The sequence below is a fragment of the Anopheles coluzzii genome, chromosome 2 (genome assembly GCF_943734685.1).
Source record: "Anopheles coluzzii chromosome 2, AcolN3, whole genome shotgun sequence".
Classification (NCBI taxonomy): domain Eukaryota; kingdom Metazoa; phylum Arthropoda; class Insecta; order Diptera; family Culicidae; genus Anopheles; species Anopheles coluzzii.
The window spans coordinates 46655677-46674992 of record NC_064670.1 but is presented as its reverse complement, the minus strand read 5'-3'; the positions used below and the strand labels follow the sequence as shown (position 1 = coordinate 46674992).

At 41.7% G+C, this 19316-nt stretch overlaps 1 protein-coding gene across 15 annotated transcripts in view; it reads right to left on the bottom strand.

Moving 5' to 3' along the window:
* Positions 1–7818: 7818 nt before the first annotated feature.
* Positions 7819–19316, bottom strand: part of LOC120948723 (casein kinase I) — a 79525-nt gene continuing 68027 nt past the window's right edge. For 13 of the 15 annotated variants that reach the window (XM_049605882.1, XM_049605881.1, XM_040365383.2 and 10 more), the window contains 2 exons: positions 19266–19316; positions 9927–17981 (listed from right to left, as the gene is read on the bottom strand). The exon at positions 19266–19316 is cut by the window's right edge and continues 56 nt beyond it. In XM_049605882.1, coding sequence (XP_049461839.1) covers positions 17930–17981; positions 19266–19316 — 103 coding nt within the window. In that variant the 3' untranslated portion in view covers positions 9927–17929. Of the gene's footprint in view, positions 9828–9926; positions 17982–19261 lie in introns of those variants that run through there. The other 2 variants (XR_007451919.1, XM_040365385.2) reach the window with 2 other exon arrangements.

The following is a 19316-nucleotide window of genomic DNA, read 5'->3' as shown; positions in this document are numbered from 1 at the left end:
TTTTATTATTTGTTTACTTTGAGAACTTAATCGTAGTTTCTTTATCTTTATCTGTTCTATTGTGTTGTTTTAATTGTGTTGATGCTTCTTTTCTGTAATTTTTTTTTTCAATTTGCACTCTTAAAGGAAAGCATTGAAATGTTTTTTTTTTGTATTTTCAGTTCAAACAATTTTTCATTCGGGGCAAGTATAATTTAGTAATTACTAAGCTTTTTTTAAATATTTTTTTTTGTCTTTAATTTTTTACTATTTGTAATATTTATTTTTTGTTTATCATACTTTTCTTTTATTATTTTCGTAGAATCTTCAGAAGAAAAAAAAACTGAACAATTTACAGCTATTTTCTAGCTATGCTGCGGATAATATGTTTTTCATTACCTTCCCGCCGTTTTCACCGTTTTCATGGTTTAGCTACTGCTGCTACTGCTGTTGCTGCTTGACATCAAAATCCACGATCTCCCCATTGATCCAGAATAGAAGAACAGCGAAATTGCGCTCGGGAGAAAACATATAATGCAACAAGTACACCGAACTCGAAGGACACCGATAACACAAACACATCACTGCAAAAATGAGAAAGAGAGGATGACAGGCAGGAAGGAGCAGAACGAAGACAGTGAGCTGAAAACGGAAGCTAAACATACCACCGTGAAACGATTTTGCTAGTAACCTATACCCCCTTGGCAAGGTTAGCTGCAGACAGCAGACCAAACATAGCGGAGAAAAATAAAGAAACAGGAAGGGGAAGGTAGAGAAGGTGAATGTTATAATGAAGAAGAAAACATAAGAAAAGGCTGTATTGTGAAGATCCTAAAACTAAATGGTTCCAAATGTCTAACAAATGTAAAACAAAAACAAACAATTTTGTAATTAAGCTACACATATGTATAAGGAACTTGTATATCTCATAGAAAATATTACACCTATTTGTATCTAAACCCAAGGCCAGCATGGAAGTATGGAACAAAGTAAGAGAGAGAGGAAGTAGTAAAAGAAATAGAACAAAAAGTAGGCAAAACATGCAGAAACCGTTTGTAAAGAAACAGATGGTAGTAAAACAAAATCAAACATGCAACATTACCACCACCACACATACACACACGTAAAATAAAACGTAAAACAGGTGAGACTACAGAGCACACAGCGGGAGGAACAGGAACGTACGTTCACCCACCACACTCATCTGGAATGTTCGCAATTGAGATACATGTTGTTATACTGGACAAAATTTGATCGCTGCTTATTGCTTGATTTATGTAAAAGTATTGCGCTTAGTCAGATTCTTGGGTTTAGTTTTAAGTTATTACTGTTAGAAGAAGAAAAAAAGATCACAAGAGCGAAACAACAAGATAGGAAATAGTTAGATTAATGACAAACACAAGCAAACGGAATGTTTTAAACAGGATAAGAGTAGAGAGCAATGGAAGAAAGAACAGAAAGTCAAATCAAACATCAATCAGTTGTGTACAATCAAAGCAAAATGACTTTACGCGTTTAATTTATGAAACGAAAAGCAGGACAACAATTTAACGAATCAAAACAATAAAAAAGGTAGAAAAGAAGGCAATAGTCTAGCAAAAATAAATAGCCAATGAAATCATGTTGATTTAAACAACAGTAGCTTTTGGTTATATATGTAAGGGTTTTAGGTTCATTGGCATTATTAGGGGGCAGATTAATTAGAACAAACAAACCAACAAACCAACCAACAAAACACCGATTTTCGTTAACATTTGAGGCCACCGTTAATTGTAGAAGGGGAGGGGCTGAGTGTAGCGTTAGTAGCGAGGCCAACATTTCCATTACCTCTCGACCTGTTGTTAGTAAAAGTGGTTTTAATTCTCCGTGCCACCGACAGAAGGAAGAAGGCGTTAATTTGAAGCAATGCAGCAGTAGTCAAAGCGTAAGGAATGGTAAAGCAAAGTTAATAGGGAAAGATTAAAAGATACGGTAGTCTATAACACCCTGGTTGTTAGGTTGTTATTATGTTATGGTTGAAAATAGTTTTAAAAAGACTGGTTTTGCTTCACCCAAGGTTGAAATGGAATGTTGAAGTTAATAATTACATACAAATGTATGGTTTTGCTACCCATCAACACACATCTGTTTTACGTGGCCTGTTTTTTAGGGCTGTTAGTTGGAACAAAAACCGACACTCCGGCAATCGGTTGGGACATAGACAAACCACACGCACCGTGTTTGAGTAACGGTGTATAGACTAGCGGGCATATAAGCAGAGAGAAAAGCACGAGTTAAGTTTAATACAAAGCAGTAAAGAAGAAAAAAAAACAGGAAACAAACAGAAGGTCAAACATGTGCCGTGTCGCATTGTGTGATCAGCAACGTTATTGCAGGGAACGAAACATACAACAAACAAATGAGAGAAAGATGAAACAAACAGTACTGTGTCATATACATAACAGCGAAACAAGGAGAAAAAACACAAAGAACCCAAAAACACATATGCAAAAATCTGGAAACAACACAAGCAAACAAAAAGTGACAGAAAGGTAAACATATGCTTAGGGAGATGATGAAAAACAAAAGTAACAACACAATCAAAGTGGTTAACGAACATAAAAAAACTGACGACTTAAGAACACAAAACAAACAAAGAAAGTGAAACGGCAACAACAATGGATAAACTTTGTAATTTATATAGAAGAAATAGAACAAACCGTTAGGGCAATCAGAACAACAGAATGATAATAGTGTTAGTGTGTAATAACTCCAGCGATAAGTTTCTGTCTCTCTCTCGGTGGTCGCAGGAAGGAGAGAACGTGACAAAACCGATATTTTTTTTTTCATTTTATTTTTTTTATTTTTGTCCAAAATTTTCAACTCTTTTTTAACATATACAAATAAACGCTATATAAAATGTAATTTTTCCACGGCAAGCGTAACAACAAGAATCAAAACCGAAGAAGCTGATAAACAGGAAATTTAAATTGGATTAAAGCAAGAGCAAGAAAGCACGGTGTATAAATCTGGATATGAAAAGAAGCAAACAAAAACCCAAAAACGATACAATGCGAGGTGTATAACGGTAAAAGGGTGATGTAATGTAGTGTCGGGCGAGCGAAATGAATAGAAAGAATGAAATTAAACCAATAGAAAGGCAGGTGAAAGAGAAAAATATTTATATCAATGTTGAACATAAAGAAAACCAACAAACTTAAAACAAATGTTTGCGAAACTTATAGCCAAATGGATCATTTAAACAATGGTGTAAAGAAAGAAGTTACAGATTATTTATCGAACAGAAACAAAAAACAAAAAGCAACAGATACAACATTGAAAGAGCACGAGTATAGAGATAATGCAACTAAAGACAAATTGTAGAGAAGTAAAGAGATCGAAACGATCGCATGAAACTTAGTGCGAATACCAGCCAACAACAAACGCACACACACGCGGCAAAGAAGGAAAAGATAAAACCTATTTAATATTATATATATACACTGAAAAAAACACACATATATATACACACACACATACTTATATAAAAATGCCACCCAGGGTGGTATTGAAACGAGCGAGCAAAATAAAACAGAACAGAACAGAAACAAAAAACAAAACACGACGCAGAGTGTGAGGAGTTATGAGAATGGGCGATTTTCTTTTACTTCTTCCATTAGTCCGACACATCGTCGCCACATTATATCATCATCATGATTCTAGTTGTTTATTGTTTAAGAACCGTTGTTGTTTATGGGAAATATCGAAAAACCAAGGATGAAATTAATAAATAAAAGCAAACAAAACATCTGCAACGTGTTGTGTATTTTATGTAATTTGTTTAAACAGCTATTTTCCACTGTTTAGTTGTTGTTCTTTTTTATTAAAATATCAAAAACTTTAAAACCCCCGCTTCTGCTATACGAAAGTGCGACAATCACTTTGATAGAAAAAAAAAGAAATCAAAACTCCATATAGAAAAAGGAGGTTATTTCTGTTGTGGTCCGATCAGACCTAGCCTTTCTGTCTACCTGGGTGTGCCACTCACCGACAGCAGTCGACGGCTGTCGTATGATGTGTGCGTGAAAGGATGTGCGTGAGTTCCCGGGTCGCTGACCAGAGAAGCAGAAGGGGGGGGGATAAGGGAGCGAAGAGAGAGAGTAGGGACATTCGTGCGGCTGAGCTAGGGCAGATAGGATTGAACACGGGCCCGTGGATTAGTAGTATATAATTAGGGAATAAAGTTTTTATACGTTATGTCGATGCAAAGTGAATCGTCTTCGCCGTTGTAATTACGTCCATGCATCCGACATAAAAGTGAAATCGTCTTCGCCGTTGTAATTACGTCCATGCATCCGACATAAAAGTGGCGACGAGGTTTTAAAGTGTTATTTATTCAATTTTTAATTTATTACTTGTGTGTGTGAAAAATCGGACACAAAGTTCCGCCATCGCGTTGCGTTCTTCGTGCTCGTTACCATTAATCCGCGTCGTAAAGTCTTTCGCGCGTCGATCTGTGTGAAAAAAATTCCGCCGTCAAGGAAAAAGCGCAAGATGAGCAGCCCCGGAGGAGACCCACCAACGGAGGAGCAACGACGTTTATCGGAGCTGTTCAACACGGCTTCCGTGTTTAACTACCAGCCAGCCGCACAATCCGCGAACCCGCCATCGCAAAATGCTGCCAACCCGCCATCATTGGCCCCAGCTGCATCAGCATCATCAGCCGAAGGGACGATCATGTTGCAAATGCTAAGTCTGATGCAGCAGCAAATGAAACAGCAGCAGCAAATTATGGCTCAACTACTGCACCAGCATTCTCATCCAACACCACAGCAACAGCAGCAGCAGCAGCAGCCACCTCCCGCAACACATAATCCAGAACATATTATGGATGTCTTAGCGAATAGCATCAGTGAGTTCAGGTTCGAGGCTGAGTCTGGCGTAACGTTCGAGGCATGGTTTTCACGTTACGAAGACTTATTCGCAAATGATGCCTCCCGGCTCGATGAAATGGCCAAAACCCGATTACTTGTGCGTAAATTGGGAACAGCAGAGCATCAGCGTTTTATAAGTTTCATTCTGCCCAGTTTACCGCGAGATTTATCGTTCAATAGTACAGTGCAGAAGCTTAAGCTTCTTTTTGGCCACGCAGAATCAGTATTGAGCAAGCGGTACAAATGTTTGCAGATCGCAAAATCAGGGGGAGAGGACGTTATAGCTTACGCCTGTAAAGTAAACCGAGCATGCGAGAATTTCGAGTTGGCAGGTATGAGCGAAAACCAATTTAAATGCCTTATATTTGCATGTGGTTTAAAGAACGAGGCTGACGCAGACATGCGAACAAGGCTGTTAGCAGAAATTGAGCGACGGAGTGATCTAACACTTGAGCAATTGGCAGCTGAGTGTCAGCGTATCGCCAGCTTAAAGAATGATAGCAACATGATAGCGTCGGGCAGTGAAGAGCAAGTGTTAGCAATTAGAAGAACAAGCCATAACTCATCAACACGTCACATTCAGCATGATCAGAATGCACAGCATAAAGTATCTTCATCAGAAAATCAACCATCTAATCCATGCTGGTTGTGTGGAGCGTATCATTGGTCACGCGATTGCACATATAAAACGCATAAATGCCGCAATTGCAATCGCATCGGACACCGCGAGGGGTACTGTCTAAAGCCTCATCAGCGAGGGGGACGACGCGGTTTTCGGAGAAGGTCACAAGTGAGCGTCGTAGCCATTAACGAATGCAGAGCTGTAGGGAAGCGTAAATATGTTGACCTTACTATTGGGCGCGTGTCGGCCAAACTTCAGTTGGATACAGGATCCGACATAACGATCATCGATCGGCAACAGTGGCATCGCATCGGGAAACCGCCCTTGAGTCAACCCAAAGTTCGAGTGAGAACAGCTACAGGCGATAGTTTTACTCTATGCGGCGAATTTCGAGCAAATGTTACGATAAGGAGCGTCACGAAGCTGGCTACGATCCGAGTGGCAGAGGCGAACATTTTGCTGCTTGGAGCGGACTTGATTGATCTATTCAATCTGGCAACAGTACCGATGGACAGTTTTTGCAGTCAAATCTCAACCCAGCCCACATTGAGCAACAATCGTTCGGAAGATAATTTAAAGGTTTTAGCCATTCAAGCCACTAATCCGTTTCCTATTACTTTTGTAGATGCACAGCAAGTCAATTCATCGGAGCCAAAGGTGCGCAAGCTAAGTAAAGAAGGATGGCCACCAAATGCATCTCTTGAGTCAAGCTCAACACACTCTTGCCAGCAGAAGAAATCGTTTCCTTCGGAGGACAAATGCATTTTACTCGGGGAGCGAAGGGTCATGCCGCAAAAGCTTAAATTACGTGATTGGGCCCAAATGCAGCAAGGACACCCCGGCACCGTACAAATGAAGGCTTTAGCGAGGAAATCTGTGTACTGGAAACCTCTCGGCAGCGACAGGGCAGACATCCCGAGCACTTGTCAATCTGGTACAGCTACAACCATATACTCACTACATTCAGCTTTGGTACCGAGCCCATCACGTATACATGAAAAAAAACAAGCCCGTACAAATTTAGATTTTTTTATATTCTAATTCTGCCCCTTCGAATCCATCTAAACCAGTAGCTAGGGAGCAAATGTCAATTTAGCCCAGGAGCAGTAACATTGAGCTGGTACATTCACCTCGCCGCTCTTCTATGCTTAGAAGAATTGCGCGTAGGTTCGACGAGTATCAGCTCTAATTAAAAGGGGGAGATGTTGTGGTCCGATCAGACCTAGCCTTTCTGTCTACCTGGGTGTGCCACTCACCGACAGCAGTCGACGGCTGTCGTATGATGTGTGCGTGAAAGGATGTGCGTGAGTTCCCGGGTCGCTGACCAGAGAAGCAGAAGGGGGGGGGATAAGGGAGCGAAGAGAGAGAGTAGGGACATTCGTGCGGCTGAGCTAGGGCAGATAGGATTGAACACGGGCCCGTGGATTAGTAGTATATAATTAGGGAATAAAGTTTTTATACGTTATGTCGATGCAAAGTGAATCGTCTTCGCCGTTGTAATTACGTCCATGCATCCGACATAAAAGTGAAATCGTCTTCGCCGTTGTAATTACGTCCATGCATCCGACATAAAAATTTCTTCGTTGATACAAGATTTTCACGATTTATTGGTCAGTTCCTGTGATTTTTTGGTGCGATTTTTGGTCGTATTCCATAGATTTTTGGTTCGTTCCCATAGTTTATTGGTATTTTCCGATTGTATATCAATACAATTGGACCAAAAATTCTGGACAACGCCCAAAAAATCGTGGGAACGCACCAAAAAAATATGGGAACCCACCAAAAATTGATAGGAACCAAACAATGAATCGTGAAACCCTGTAAATGTTGCATGCAAGTTTTCGAAAATGCGAACGCCTGCTGTCGTGTAGCAACGGTGTGAAAGTAACAGGAGCCCATGAGCACGACGAGGGAAACACGAGTAGTCATCCTCGCTCGCTTGCTTGATCGGGATTTGCCAAACGAACAAAAATCACAAAATGTAACAGGAGTGCATGACATTCAGGAGGTAGCTTACGTTCAATCTTGCACGACGCTCCTGGTACACGCAGAACGCATACGAGCAAGGGAGAGAGAGAGAGAGAGCGAGCGAAAGAGACTTCAATGCGACAGCAAGCGACGAACCTTTCGGGATTTAAGGACAGGGTTTGCAATTCAACGACAGAGTTCGCGGATTTTTAATTTCCAATTTGAACACAGTTTTAGTTTCTCAAATAAAATTGATTGAAGAGAGGTTTTTATTTCTTATGTTTTTTTTCATATATATTTTATTATTTATTTTTCATATTTTTTTCTAAAGCATAGGAAGAGTTGGATTTCAGCACAGGGTTTAAGGTTTTTGTGAATTTAGGGCAGGGTTTCTCAACTTTCTCATTATGATACAGATAAGACTTACTTACTTATCCGGCGCTACAACCGCTTTGCGGTCTTGGCCTGCCTCAGGAGTGTCCGAAACCGCTCACGGTCTCGCGCCTTCGTCTGCCAGTCCGTTATCCCGGCCTTAATGGCGAACGCCTCCACGCGACCTCAATTTGGGCCTACCACGCCTCCTCTGTCCTTGTGGACGGCCTAAAAAGACTTTACGGGCTGGGTCGTCCGTTTCCATGCGTACAACATGGCCAGCCCACCGGAGCGAGCTTGATACGTTGTACGACAGTGAGGTCGCCGTACACCTCGTATAGCTCGTCATTATAGCGGCTCCTCCATTGTCCTTCCACACATACGGGGCCAAGTATCCTTCTGAGCATCTTCCTCTCGAACGCGGCTAAGAGGGCTTCGTCAGATTTGGACAGTGTCCATGTCTCAGAGGCGTATGTGAGTACTGGTACTATATAGGTGCTATATAGTCCCAGCTTCGTCCGTCGCGACAGGTTCTTTGAGGTGAACTGCTTTTTCAGGCTGTAGAATGACCGGTTGGCAGCCAGCATCCTTGCGCGCAACTCAACTTCCATACTGTTGTCGTTGCTGACCTTTGACCCAAGATAGGTGAATTCTGGGACGACTTCAAAAGTGCGTTCACCTATCTGTACATCACGCCTACGTAGATTCGGATTATTTATTGGTAGGTCCGCTGATGTTGCCACCATCAGTTTGGTCTTTGCCTCGTTTATCTGCAATCCGAGGTTCTCTGCCGCCTGCTCGATCCCTTGGTAGGCTTCTGCTACATAGGAGAGCCGCAGACCAATGATGTCTATATCATCAGCGTATGCCAGGATCTGGGTTGACTTATAGAAGATGGTTCCCGTAGTCTCCACCCTCGAGTCGCGGATGGCCCTCTCTAGCGCCAAGTTGAATAGGAGACAGGTAAGCCCGTCCCCCTGGCGCAGACACTTGGTGGTAGCAAAAGGTCCTGAGAGTTTTCCATCCACCCTCACCTGGCATGTGACGTTGGTCATAGTCATTCTAACTAGCCTTATCAGTTTGGCCAGGATTCCAAATGAGCTCATAGCGTCGTACAGTTTTACCCTGGCTATGCTATCGTATGCGGCTTTGAAGTCTATGAAGAGATGGTATGTGTCGTTTCTGTATTCAGCCATCTTCTCCAAGATCTGCCGCATGGTGAAGATCTGATCAGTGCTTGATTTTCCGTTTCGGAATCCTCTTTGATAGTTTCCGACTATCTCTTCGACGTGCGGGACAAGGCGATCCTGAAGGATCAGGGAGAATATTTTATAGGCGGTATTCAACACCGTAATACCCCTGTAGTTGTTGCAGTCCAACCTATCTCCCTTCTTGTATACGGGGTAGATGATGCCGAGATTCCAATCACTAGGCATCGATTCGCTATCCCACACCTCAGTAACAATTTGATGAATCTCGTTTTCTAGTCGTGCACCTCCATTCTTGACCAGTTCAGCTGCAATTCCGTCGGTTCCGGGTGCCTTGTTATTTTTCAGCCGACGGATAGCCTTTCGTGTTTCTTCTATGCTAGGTGGCAGCAGCATGACACTATCTGCTAGTGGCGCTTCTAGCTGTTCGTTTAGCTGGTCGTTGAGTAATTCATCAAAGTACTGAGCCCACCGCGAGAGGACCTCTGGCTGGTTACTAACCAGATCTCCATCCTTGTTGCGACAGCAGGTTACCTTAGGTTGTTTCGGTGACCTGCTATCGCTTGGTAAAACTTTCGGGTCGGTCCGTACGCCTCTCTGGTTTGCTCGAGTTCCCGCATGTTTTGCTCTTCCAAAGCATGCTTCTTGGAGCGGTGAAATCGTTTCTCTTCGCGTCTGAGCCGTGAATATTCATCTGCGCATGCCCGCGTTCTATGCCGTTGCTGCATTGCTCGGTATGCAGTATTCTTACGTTCGGTCACTTGTCTGCATTCATCGTCGAACCAGCCAGATTTGGTGTTGCCACGACGTGAACAGAAACAGATAAGAATTAAAGTATAAAAAATAAATGAAACAGCATCAATATTTAGTTTTAATTAAGATGTTTGCAGATATTTATTTTCATTTAGCTACTACAGTCGGTTGTTGTTTGTTTTTTTTTCTCGCATTTTTCTCTTATTTCTTTTGTTACTGTTTTTTTGTCTGCATCTGTAACATACGTGTTCTCTCGCTTTATTCGCCCAGTTCTCTCTGTTTAACATGTTCTCTTCGCATTCGGCATATGTGTGTATGGTGTACGCACATGTCAGTATAGCATGCGCACACGTATGTGTGTGTGTGTGCGTGTGCGTATGCATGTCTGTGTAGGTACGTGTGTATCGTATTGTATAACGTTTGTTCGCTGAATTGCTCCGTGTATAATACGCGTACAGTTAGGTGAGCTTTAATTATGTGTTGCTTCGCTCTCCATTTCGTTTAATCTACCGCCATCCTTCACTCTACTATCTTTTTCCTCTCTCTCTCTCTCCCTCTCTCTCTCCCTCTCTCTCTCTCTCTCTCTCTCTCTCTCTCTCTCTCTCTCTCTCTTGCATTCTATCTATATCTCTTCACATATATCCCTTTTTCTCAGTGCAGTAACTTTACTAAATATACAACATTGCCATGTTTTAGCTTTCCTTTAGCACTAAATCAGTATAATGTGAAGGGATGAGGAAAGTATCCGTGTATGCTTACACTTCCGCGTGTTCTAGTTTCCGTTTTCTTTCTATCTCGTTTCCTTTATACAGAGTACACCACACTATCTGCCGTCACGTGTATCGCTTTTTTGTAGTAACCTTTACCATCTGTTCCATTTCTCTCTGGTCTGGTACTGTGTACTGTGGTACTGTGTACGTGTGTGTAAATAGGGGCTGGGAGCGTTAAGGGAGCGACGTTTTATCTATACAAACACACACATACACACACGTACATTTAAATATTTATATTTTCATTTCCTTCGGACACACGCGCAAAATCACAAGCTAATGCATACTCTCTCTGCCTTGATTTCTGTATTATATACACTCAAACGTCCTCATACCAACACACACACGCGCACACACACACACACACACTGGTACGCACGCATACACGCACAGTGTCACAATTGATCAGCTTAACGCAGCTGATCATAGTTCTCTTCTTTGCCTTGCCTTACACTCCTTCCATAATTCACTTATATCCTTTTTTCTCTGCTCCGGTTTTGTTTGTGTTGTCTCTTCTACGCGTTTTCTTCCTTTTGCAAAGGATTACTTATTACCACACACACAAACACACATAATAATAACTACAGCACAATCCACCTCCCTCCACACGCAAGCGCAAGCGCCATCATTTGCTTTGTTTTACTCTCTTTTGACTCTTGTGGTTTTGGCTTGCTCGTTTGCTGCTGCTGTTTGTTATACTTCTTTTACTTTCGCACAGTTTAATTAAATTTTGTTTGTGTTGTTTGTTTGTTTGTTTGCTTACTTGTTTGTGTGTGTGTGTTTTTTGTTATTTCTTTCATAGCTTTAAATCTTTTATGTTTGTTTCACTTCTTTTCTTGTGTGTTTTTGCTTTCACTTAAATAATCTTATCGAATAGGTAGGTTCTGTTTTTCTTACTTGTTTTCTTTTTCGCTCTCTTGTTCGCCTGTTCGCACTATGTTATCTCGCATAAGCGTTATACACACGCACGTTCACTCATACTAGTTAGCGCTCTCGCACATGTTTCTTTTCTCTTTCTATTTCCTATCCCTATCTTTCATGTTCAACTATTTCCCCCAGAGCTATTCCCTTCCCATGTTTTAGTGTAGCTCTTTCTCTGCCCTCTCTCTGTCTATCGCTGCTCTCGCTAACCCTCTGTGGATTTGTTTTGTCGGCTTCACTTAGCCAATTGTAGGTATACCGAGTGTATACTAAGTGTGTTTAGCGCGTTCCCTCCCTTCCTATCTGTCGCACACATACACATACATCCTGCCGCCATCGCTGCTACACCTCTACTGTCGTTTCTCTGCTATCTATAATTAGTTTGATCCACAACACTCCGTACTGGACACGACTGTGTGGTGTGTGGGTGTAGTCCTTCTTTTGACGGTTGCTGCCCGCTTCTATGGGAGTGAGTGCAGGAGGACCCATGCTTCAGCTGCTACTACCCACCGTTTGCCACAACACCACGGAGTAGCAGGTAAGGTAGTGGATAGATAGTAGCAGTAGGCTTTGCCATTCACATAACCTTTCTCTCTCTCTCTTTCTTTGTGTCTGCCTGTATGTCGGTTTTCTCTTTTTGTGACCATTCAATCCTAGTAGCGGTAGCAGGCGCATTTATTAGACATCCCTTTCATGCTTACGGCCACCATCATTTTGCTTTCTCTCTTTCGTTTTCGTGTTCTGTTGACATGCTTGAGGGCAGCAGTTTAGTCCTCCGGTTTGATGCTTGCTTTTATATGCTATGCTACTTTGACAAAAAACTGGCATATTATTTTCTTTTTATAAAACAAAACTTTGTGTGGTGGTACACACACAACAAGCAACAGCAAGTTGTGCTACTGTTTTGCAAACACAGACCCACACACACACACACACACACGCACACTCACATACACACATTTATCATCTGTTCTGGAGCGGTTGTGGTTCAAATTTAGTGTTTTTGTTCTGTTTCTTTTTGTTGTTGTAGTAGTTTGTATGTAGCTGCTATGCGTGTCTTATTCGATTCGCTTTTGTGTTATGCTTACACGCTTCGTTCGGTATCTGTTTTACTTCACCGATCATTTGTAACGCGCTTTCACGACATTCCAATCCTATTTCTTCAATATACGATTTTGTTCTTTCACTGTGCTTGTAATTATAGCTTCCCATTCATGTATCTCTTTACTTGCACACATGTTTTTGGTTTCTTTGTGAAACACAGCTTGCAAAGCGCGCAAGAAATGGGGGGGAAAACATCAACAATCCTGTCATTCACTAGAGCCTTCAACACTCAAGGAAGTCGAGTACTACCCTACAATACGATATCTGATTTGCTTATCTGCTGCTTGCGCGGGTAACTCACCCCTGCTTGGGAGGCGACGGTAACATACACATACAACACGTGAGAAAATATGAATTTTGCACTCGGTTTCTACCCTTTGTCGTTCGCTGCTTCACAGCTTGGTTGCTTGTAGATGTAGATAAGATAATTCATACAAACACACACACACACATACTCTGTCTCATAGTTGTGGTTGTTGTTTGCTTTGAGTTGTTGTTGCTCATCTAATTATGTTACACTCTTTCTTGCGTCTTTTGCTACGTTCCGTTCTGCCTGTTCCGCGAAGGTTTCTTCTATTTTCTCTACTACGTTGGCCTTTATTAGCGCAAGCATTCGCAATAGCATAGTTTGTATGTGTGTACGGGGGAAAAAAGGACGTTGGAGATCCGTTTAGTTAGCTCAATGCATTTTTAAAATGTACACTCAGACACACTCGCACGTGCGCTCGCACTATACAAAGAGAGGAGCGGAAACTATTCTGTATCACAATTAGATTTTAGAGCACGAAATAGAGCGCATTCAATTGGGAGAGAAAAAACCAACAGAAATGGTAAACCAACAAGCTTTGCGCTATCACTCACAAGGCTCAGCAGCCACGGTTTATCAAATTAGCGAAGATTGATAGCAACAAAAAAAGCATAATTCATCTTTATTTAGCACATATAAAATGGTGCATGTTTTGATGAAAACAGTCGAAGAAAGCTGTTAAGCGAACGGCTAAATCGTATTTACAGAAAAACCTTTATATAGGTCACCTTGTTGCCTTTCAAGCCAAAAAGCACTTTGAATCTAATAACAAAATCTCCATTAAAAAAAAAAGGATTTTTACCAGAGTGTTGTGTTTTGTAGCTTCCTTCTATACAATTATTTAGTTTTCTTGTTTGTTCCTATTTATTTTTGTATTTTTTTTCTTCTGTTTTTGAATTTTGTTTGTATGTTTTCCTGTTGCGGTTCTCGCGTTCACATATGGCAGGATGTAATCGACAGCATGTGTATGTTGTGTACCTTTTTTTCTGTTACTTTTCTGTGAATTAATCACTTTGTTTTTTTCCTTTTTTTATTTTATTTTTTATTATTTTTTCATTCCGCACAGTCCTCCGTGGATGAAACCAAAGTTAACGGGAAAACGGAAACAAAACCAAAACGGTGTAATAACTTTTTAAACAACATGATACAAATAATCTGTTTTTGTTTTTTTTTCTCTTTTTTGTTATTCATTTAAAAGTTACTCAAGTACGTGTACGTCTCTCCTGAGGTGAGAGTATTTCAAATGCGACATCCGAGCGGTGTTTGAGAAAAGAAGCAACAACAGTAGAAGGATTAGTTAACAGGAGATGGAGCAACGAGGAACAGATAGAGAGAGCGTGGGAAAAGGTACGTTTGAAACTGTTTTTGTGTGGTTTTGGTGTGGAGGAAGTCAAAAGTCAAAAGATGCAGTATGTGGGGCAGGGTGTATATGTGCAAATACGATGCAACGGTGATGTAGCAGAGTAAGTAGCGTGTAACGGTGGGTCGGTTAAGTACTCTATTTTTTTAATGGTGATATTTGTATGAGAAAAAAGCGCGTGCTTGTTGAAGCATTCTCTCAGGTGTGTCACTATCCAAACCACTAACGAAACATCATCGGCTGTCTGTATGCGCGTCTCAAAATTGTTCGTCTCACATCATACAAAAGGCAAATAACGGTAAAAGGAAATGAAAAGAAGGTGGACAGGACATGAGAGCATTGAAATCAACTTGTTATCAAAACCAGCAAAAAGAAAACTATACATTCATTCCTTAAGAGTATAAATCACTTTATGGAGCACTTTATGGAAAGTTGGGCAAAACAACGTAAGGACAAAATCATGATTCGAAGACAGAAACAATCAAAAAGCCAACAGATGTTCTCGCTGCAGACGTAACAATCAACTGTGCACAACTAACCTGTGCTGCATTCCATCGAACCATTACAGTGCTGAAGCCAAGGGTTATTATTAAATGGAGTGCCATTTTGCGCAAAACGAGGGAACGACACTCTACTACTACTACTCGTGGTTGTGCTCGAGATGCAAAACAGAAAACAGTTCAACGGCGTGGATATTGGAGTGTTGGATTCATCTTCATCGTATGGGAAAGGACATTCCCACCGGCATTTTGTTGGGGCAGTAAGGGGCATAAATGGTTTAACCGCAGTTTTGCTGTCCACACGGAAGTGGGACTCGGAGTATCATTTCATTAACTCAATGATTGGCTTTGGTGTTCGATCAAGAATGACATTACGGTCGGTGCTATCGCTTGATTACTGTATCCTCTTTCGATGAGCGTATTCTCTTGTACCATCTTGTACCGTGTGAGCTTTGGCTCTTTATATGCGTGAAAGCGTAGAGCTATATTTTTATCGCGAATTGTTTAGTTTCAGCTGCGTAAAAGCTCGCTTTCCGTGGTTATATTTTTGAGGTTCATTCGAAACCTTCCCTATAAAGTGCCTTATATGCTATACGCCTTTACCGACGCGCACTATTATGCTAGAAGTGGTGCTTTCTTGTGACTGGTTCTAAAAACGTGGTTCAAAACTGATTCTCACACTAGAAATGTTTTACGCCGACTACCAACACTAAACATTGGGCGATCGTTATTGTTTTAAACTGACTATCTGCTTACTTTAAAATGTTGCTAGATTTGATAGAAAAGGTTATTTTTGGTTTGTTTTTAAGTCACTCACATACGCCGCGGTATATGCAACGGTAGAATAAGGGTAATTTGCAAATAAATTCATCAGCATTATCTCAGTGGTACTTTTCTCTTTCTCCCGCAGCGCTTAGAATTGCGAATCTTGTCTACTTCGTCCATACAATTGATGCCAAAAAGGCGACAAAAAGCTATAAAAATAATAAAAACAATCAACGTTAGATAAAATTAGAAAACGCAACAACAAAATTGTTCAAAACCACAGAATCTATTAGAAGCGCCATCTACTGATTAGTAGCTGAATGATTCCCGTTTTAACTTTCTTTTATTAATTATTCAACAAAAATAATATCATGAACTGAAATCGAGCTACTAAGGAAATCGATTGGTGCACCTCATTTAATGATTCTTCTGCAAACCATAAACCAAAAACTAAGCGGACTACTTGTCCGCATGTGATGGGAGAAACGTTTGAAGTCTATTCTGGCGAGTATTTCAATTATATCCTATCACTGCACTGTTTGTTTGTTTGCGACCGTTTGGGAGAAAGAGAAATCAACACTTCGATTTGCAGCGAAATTTAGCAACTGTTCCCTATATTCTATAGCCATAGTTCCGTACATTGTCCTAGTGCCCCTTCCTTTGCGTGCTGAACTCATGGGCGGCCTTTCTCGAGTTTCCCTAATAAAAAATGCCCTCTTTCTCAGGCCTAGCTTTTGTCTAGTGCGCGTTTCACTTGCGTTTGTTTTGTCCTTCCTAAACCATACTTGAGTGAGTAATTATAGCTTACTTTCATCAATCGCTAGATCGTGTTAGAGCCATCATGGATAGCGCGTAAAGAGCCAAAGCCATTTAATGGGAGTAAAGTGGATGATATTACGTTAACAAGAGAGGCTTGCTTTCTTTTCATACTTCATCGATCATATGCATCAAATGTGCCTTTTCATTCATTCCCAGAGTATACGTAGGAAGGATAACACGACAGTAAGATCATTAACGTCTAGATCAATGTCATCATCGAGATCACTGCGGTATTATATGGTTTGGTTCGGTAGTTGGCAACGACGCGGTTATAAGCAGGGAGAACACAGGTTATGTTACAGCCCCGTTCGGCGGAATTTTGGTGCGTTCATAATTTTAGAAATCGTGACCAATTATGTGTAGAAAAAAAGTCACAGGAACCAAAGGCCGGGCGCAGAGAACGGCGGACGGAGAGCCACGACGACAGGCAGAAGATATTTCTCGTACACGCAGTTTTGGTAGTGTCACAGACGGTAGAGGTGGTGTGTTACAGTCAATTGCGTGATTGAAGAATAGTGGAAGGAAGTAGGTGGTTGTAGTAGTAGTAGTAGTAGTAGCATTGGTAGTAGAAGAAATAGATAGCACAGTTATAGTCAGATGTCGGTGAAGATACGCGTGGATGGCACACGTGGTTGGATGTCGCGGTTGGGGAGCGTGGAGCGCGCGCGTGTAGTTGGTTCGGTAGTAGATGGTAAGAAAATTAATTCAACGTTAATTATTACACATTAATACAGACAGCGGAGTTTTGAGACAGCGCATGAGAATAATTTGTAAACTGAATTGTGTTAAACGGAAGGACACGACATGTGCGCAGAACGTAAACAACAGTGCTCTCCTCGTGTATGCAATTGGAAGTGGGGAAGAAGTCATCTTCCGCAAGGAAACAGGACTTGGCTGTGTATAATTGGAGGCTGTTCCTCTAGCGCAGAAGTTGCCGCTCTAGCAAATGTGGATGTCTCGGTAAACTTATAAAACAATCATTATCCTTGTGTTTAAATGCTAGGCGTTCAAGGGAAATGGACGCTGAAGTTTGTTTTGATCGTATCGTGAAGTGCTTTCTTTGCGAGCCCGTACGAGTGGCGGTACAACCAAACTAAATAAGTTGCAGATGCTAATGCGATGTAAGATCATATAAAAACGGTTTAGAAGAAACACAACGCAAACAAAACAAGGGAAGTGAATGTTTTAAAAGTAGCAGTTAACCTCAATGAAAGATTTGAAGAGACAAAGGGAGAGAGAGAAGAAAAGAACAAAAGGAACTAATCCAAAACAAACGTAAGAACGAAACTGAACAGAAACAAAAAAAACAGACCGACTTGTGTGTTTGTGTGTTTGTGTGTGAGTGTGTGGGTGTGTGTGTGCTCTGGAACGCAAATACATTACAATGGAAGTGATGGCGTTGGTGTCGAGGCCAGCACGGAGGTCGATGGGTAGCGGATCGTATGCTGCGACGAGGCCTGGATGTAATCCTGGCTCGGGTTTAGGACGCTGTCCCGCGAGTTGGAGTGGGAGGTGGCGCGTAGCAGCTTGACAGCTTCGCGCTCCGGGCTACATTGCACTGCTTCTAGTCATTTCTGGCGGGACGATTTCTTCTTCTTTCGTTTAAAGAAACAGCAACATCTGAAAATATTGGGACGGAAAGAACGACAGTGGTAGATGCATCAGTAATCATTCAATCATTGTTGTGCGAAAGTAAGCACAGTTCAAATTGATTCAATATGCCGAAAGCTTTCTGTATCTATTATGGGTTAGTGATAATCAACACCCTTCAAATGAGGCAAAAATAACTTTACCCCCACTCTAAAGGATACACAAACGTATCTTCTTTATTTACATGCACAAGGACGCTAACCGTCAACAATGTTTGGTTGAAATGAAAGCATCGAGCAGAAAATCAGCTCCCATGTTCCACAAATAAACGCTACAGAAGACGTTGCGTGCGACTGTGCACTAGTTCTCGGCCTTGTACCATCTACCATGTACCCCCGATGTGGAGTGTAGGATGAGTATTTGAATTCGTTTTCGTGAGATGAATCTTCTAAATCACATTCCCTTATCCTGGGCGTACAATCTCATCTCATCTAGGCTCATCTACCGCCGTCCACACAGAGCAGCAGTGTTCGAGTTGTCCCCCCTAAAAACCCCCCAAACGGTATGCTAATCAAGGAAAAAAGCTCAGTAGAGAAAGAAGCTGTAATAGCACAACATGAGCCACACAACGCAATACACCAACGGACGAAGACGACACGTGCGTGATGCCTCCGGGTGAGACGACTCCGGACGCTTCTTCGCTCAAGCATGCTGATATGTGTGATATCTTCCGGTAGGTATTATGTTTCCCAAACAAGCTTCCCGCGAACAATGAATGGGAAGAAACGAGGAAAGTTGGAGTCCTGCTGTCAGACGTTCAGCCCAAAAGCACTCCCGTTGAGTGTATGAGCGGGTTTCGGTGGTAGGCAGCCAGCTAATTCAAACAGGCAGCCAGTAGCTAATTTTCCATACATAACAGGGAGAAGAGTCAACCTTCTTCATCATCGAAAGGAGCTTCGCTACCGCCACCCCATCCATGTGTGTTTTGCGGGCATTCCTAGTCCCCAGAACTGAAGCTTCTTATTACGATAGACCGTGCTTTGCCGAACATCGGGCGAAAAGATGATTAAATTTAGGATCAATTTCCTATTCTTGAAGTGGGTTTGGTACACTGTACAGAAAAGCGCTAGCGACCGTGTACAGCCCACTTCCAGTTTCTCTTCCTTTTTTGGTCTTTCCCCATTTTAAAATGACGCCAGTGACGCTTTTCGCTTCGGCTCAAAAATGGTCTACATTGCGTACGCTCTACCACAAAAAGCCTTTTTAATGCATATTTTCTTGGGCGTATTTCACTAAAAAAAGATTTATACTTACTTTGTTTCGTCAACCAGTTCCACCTCAGGCTGCTGCGTGATCGGTGTGTTC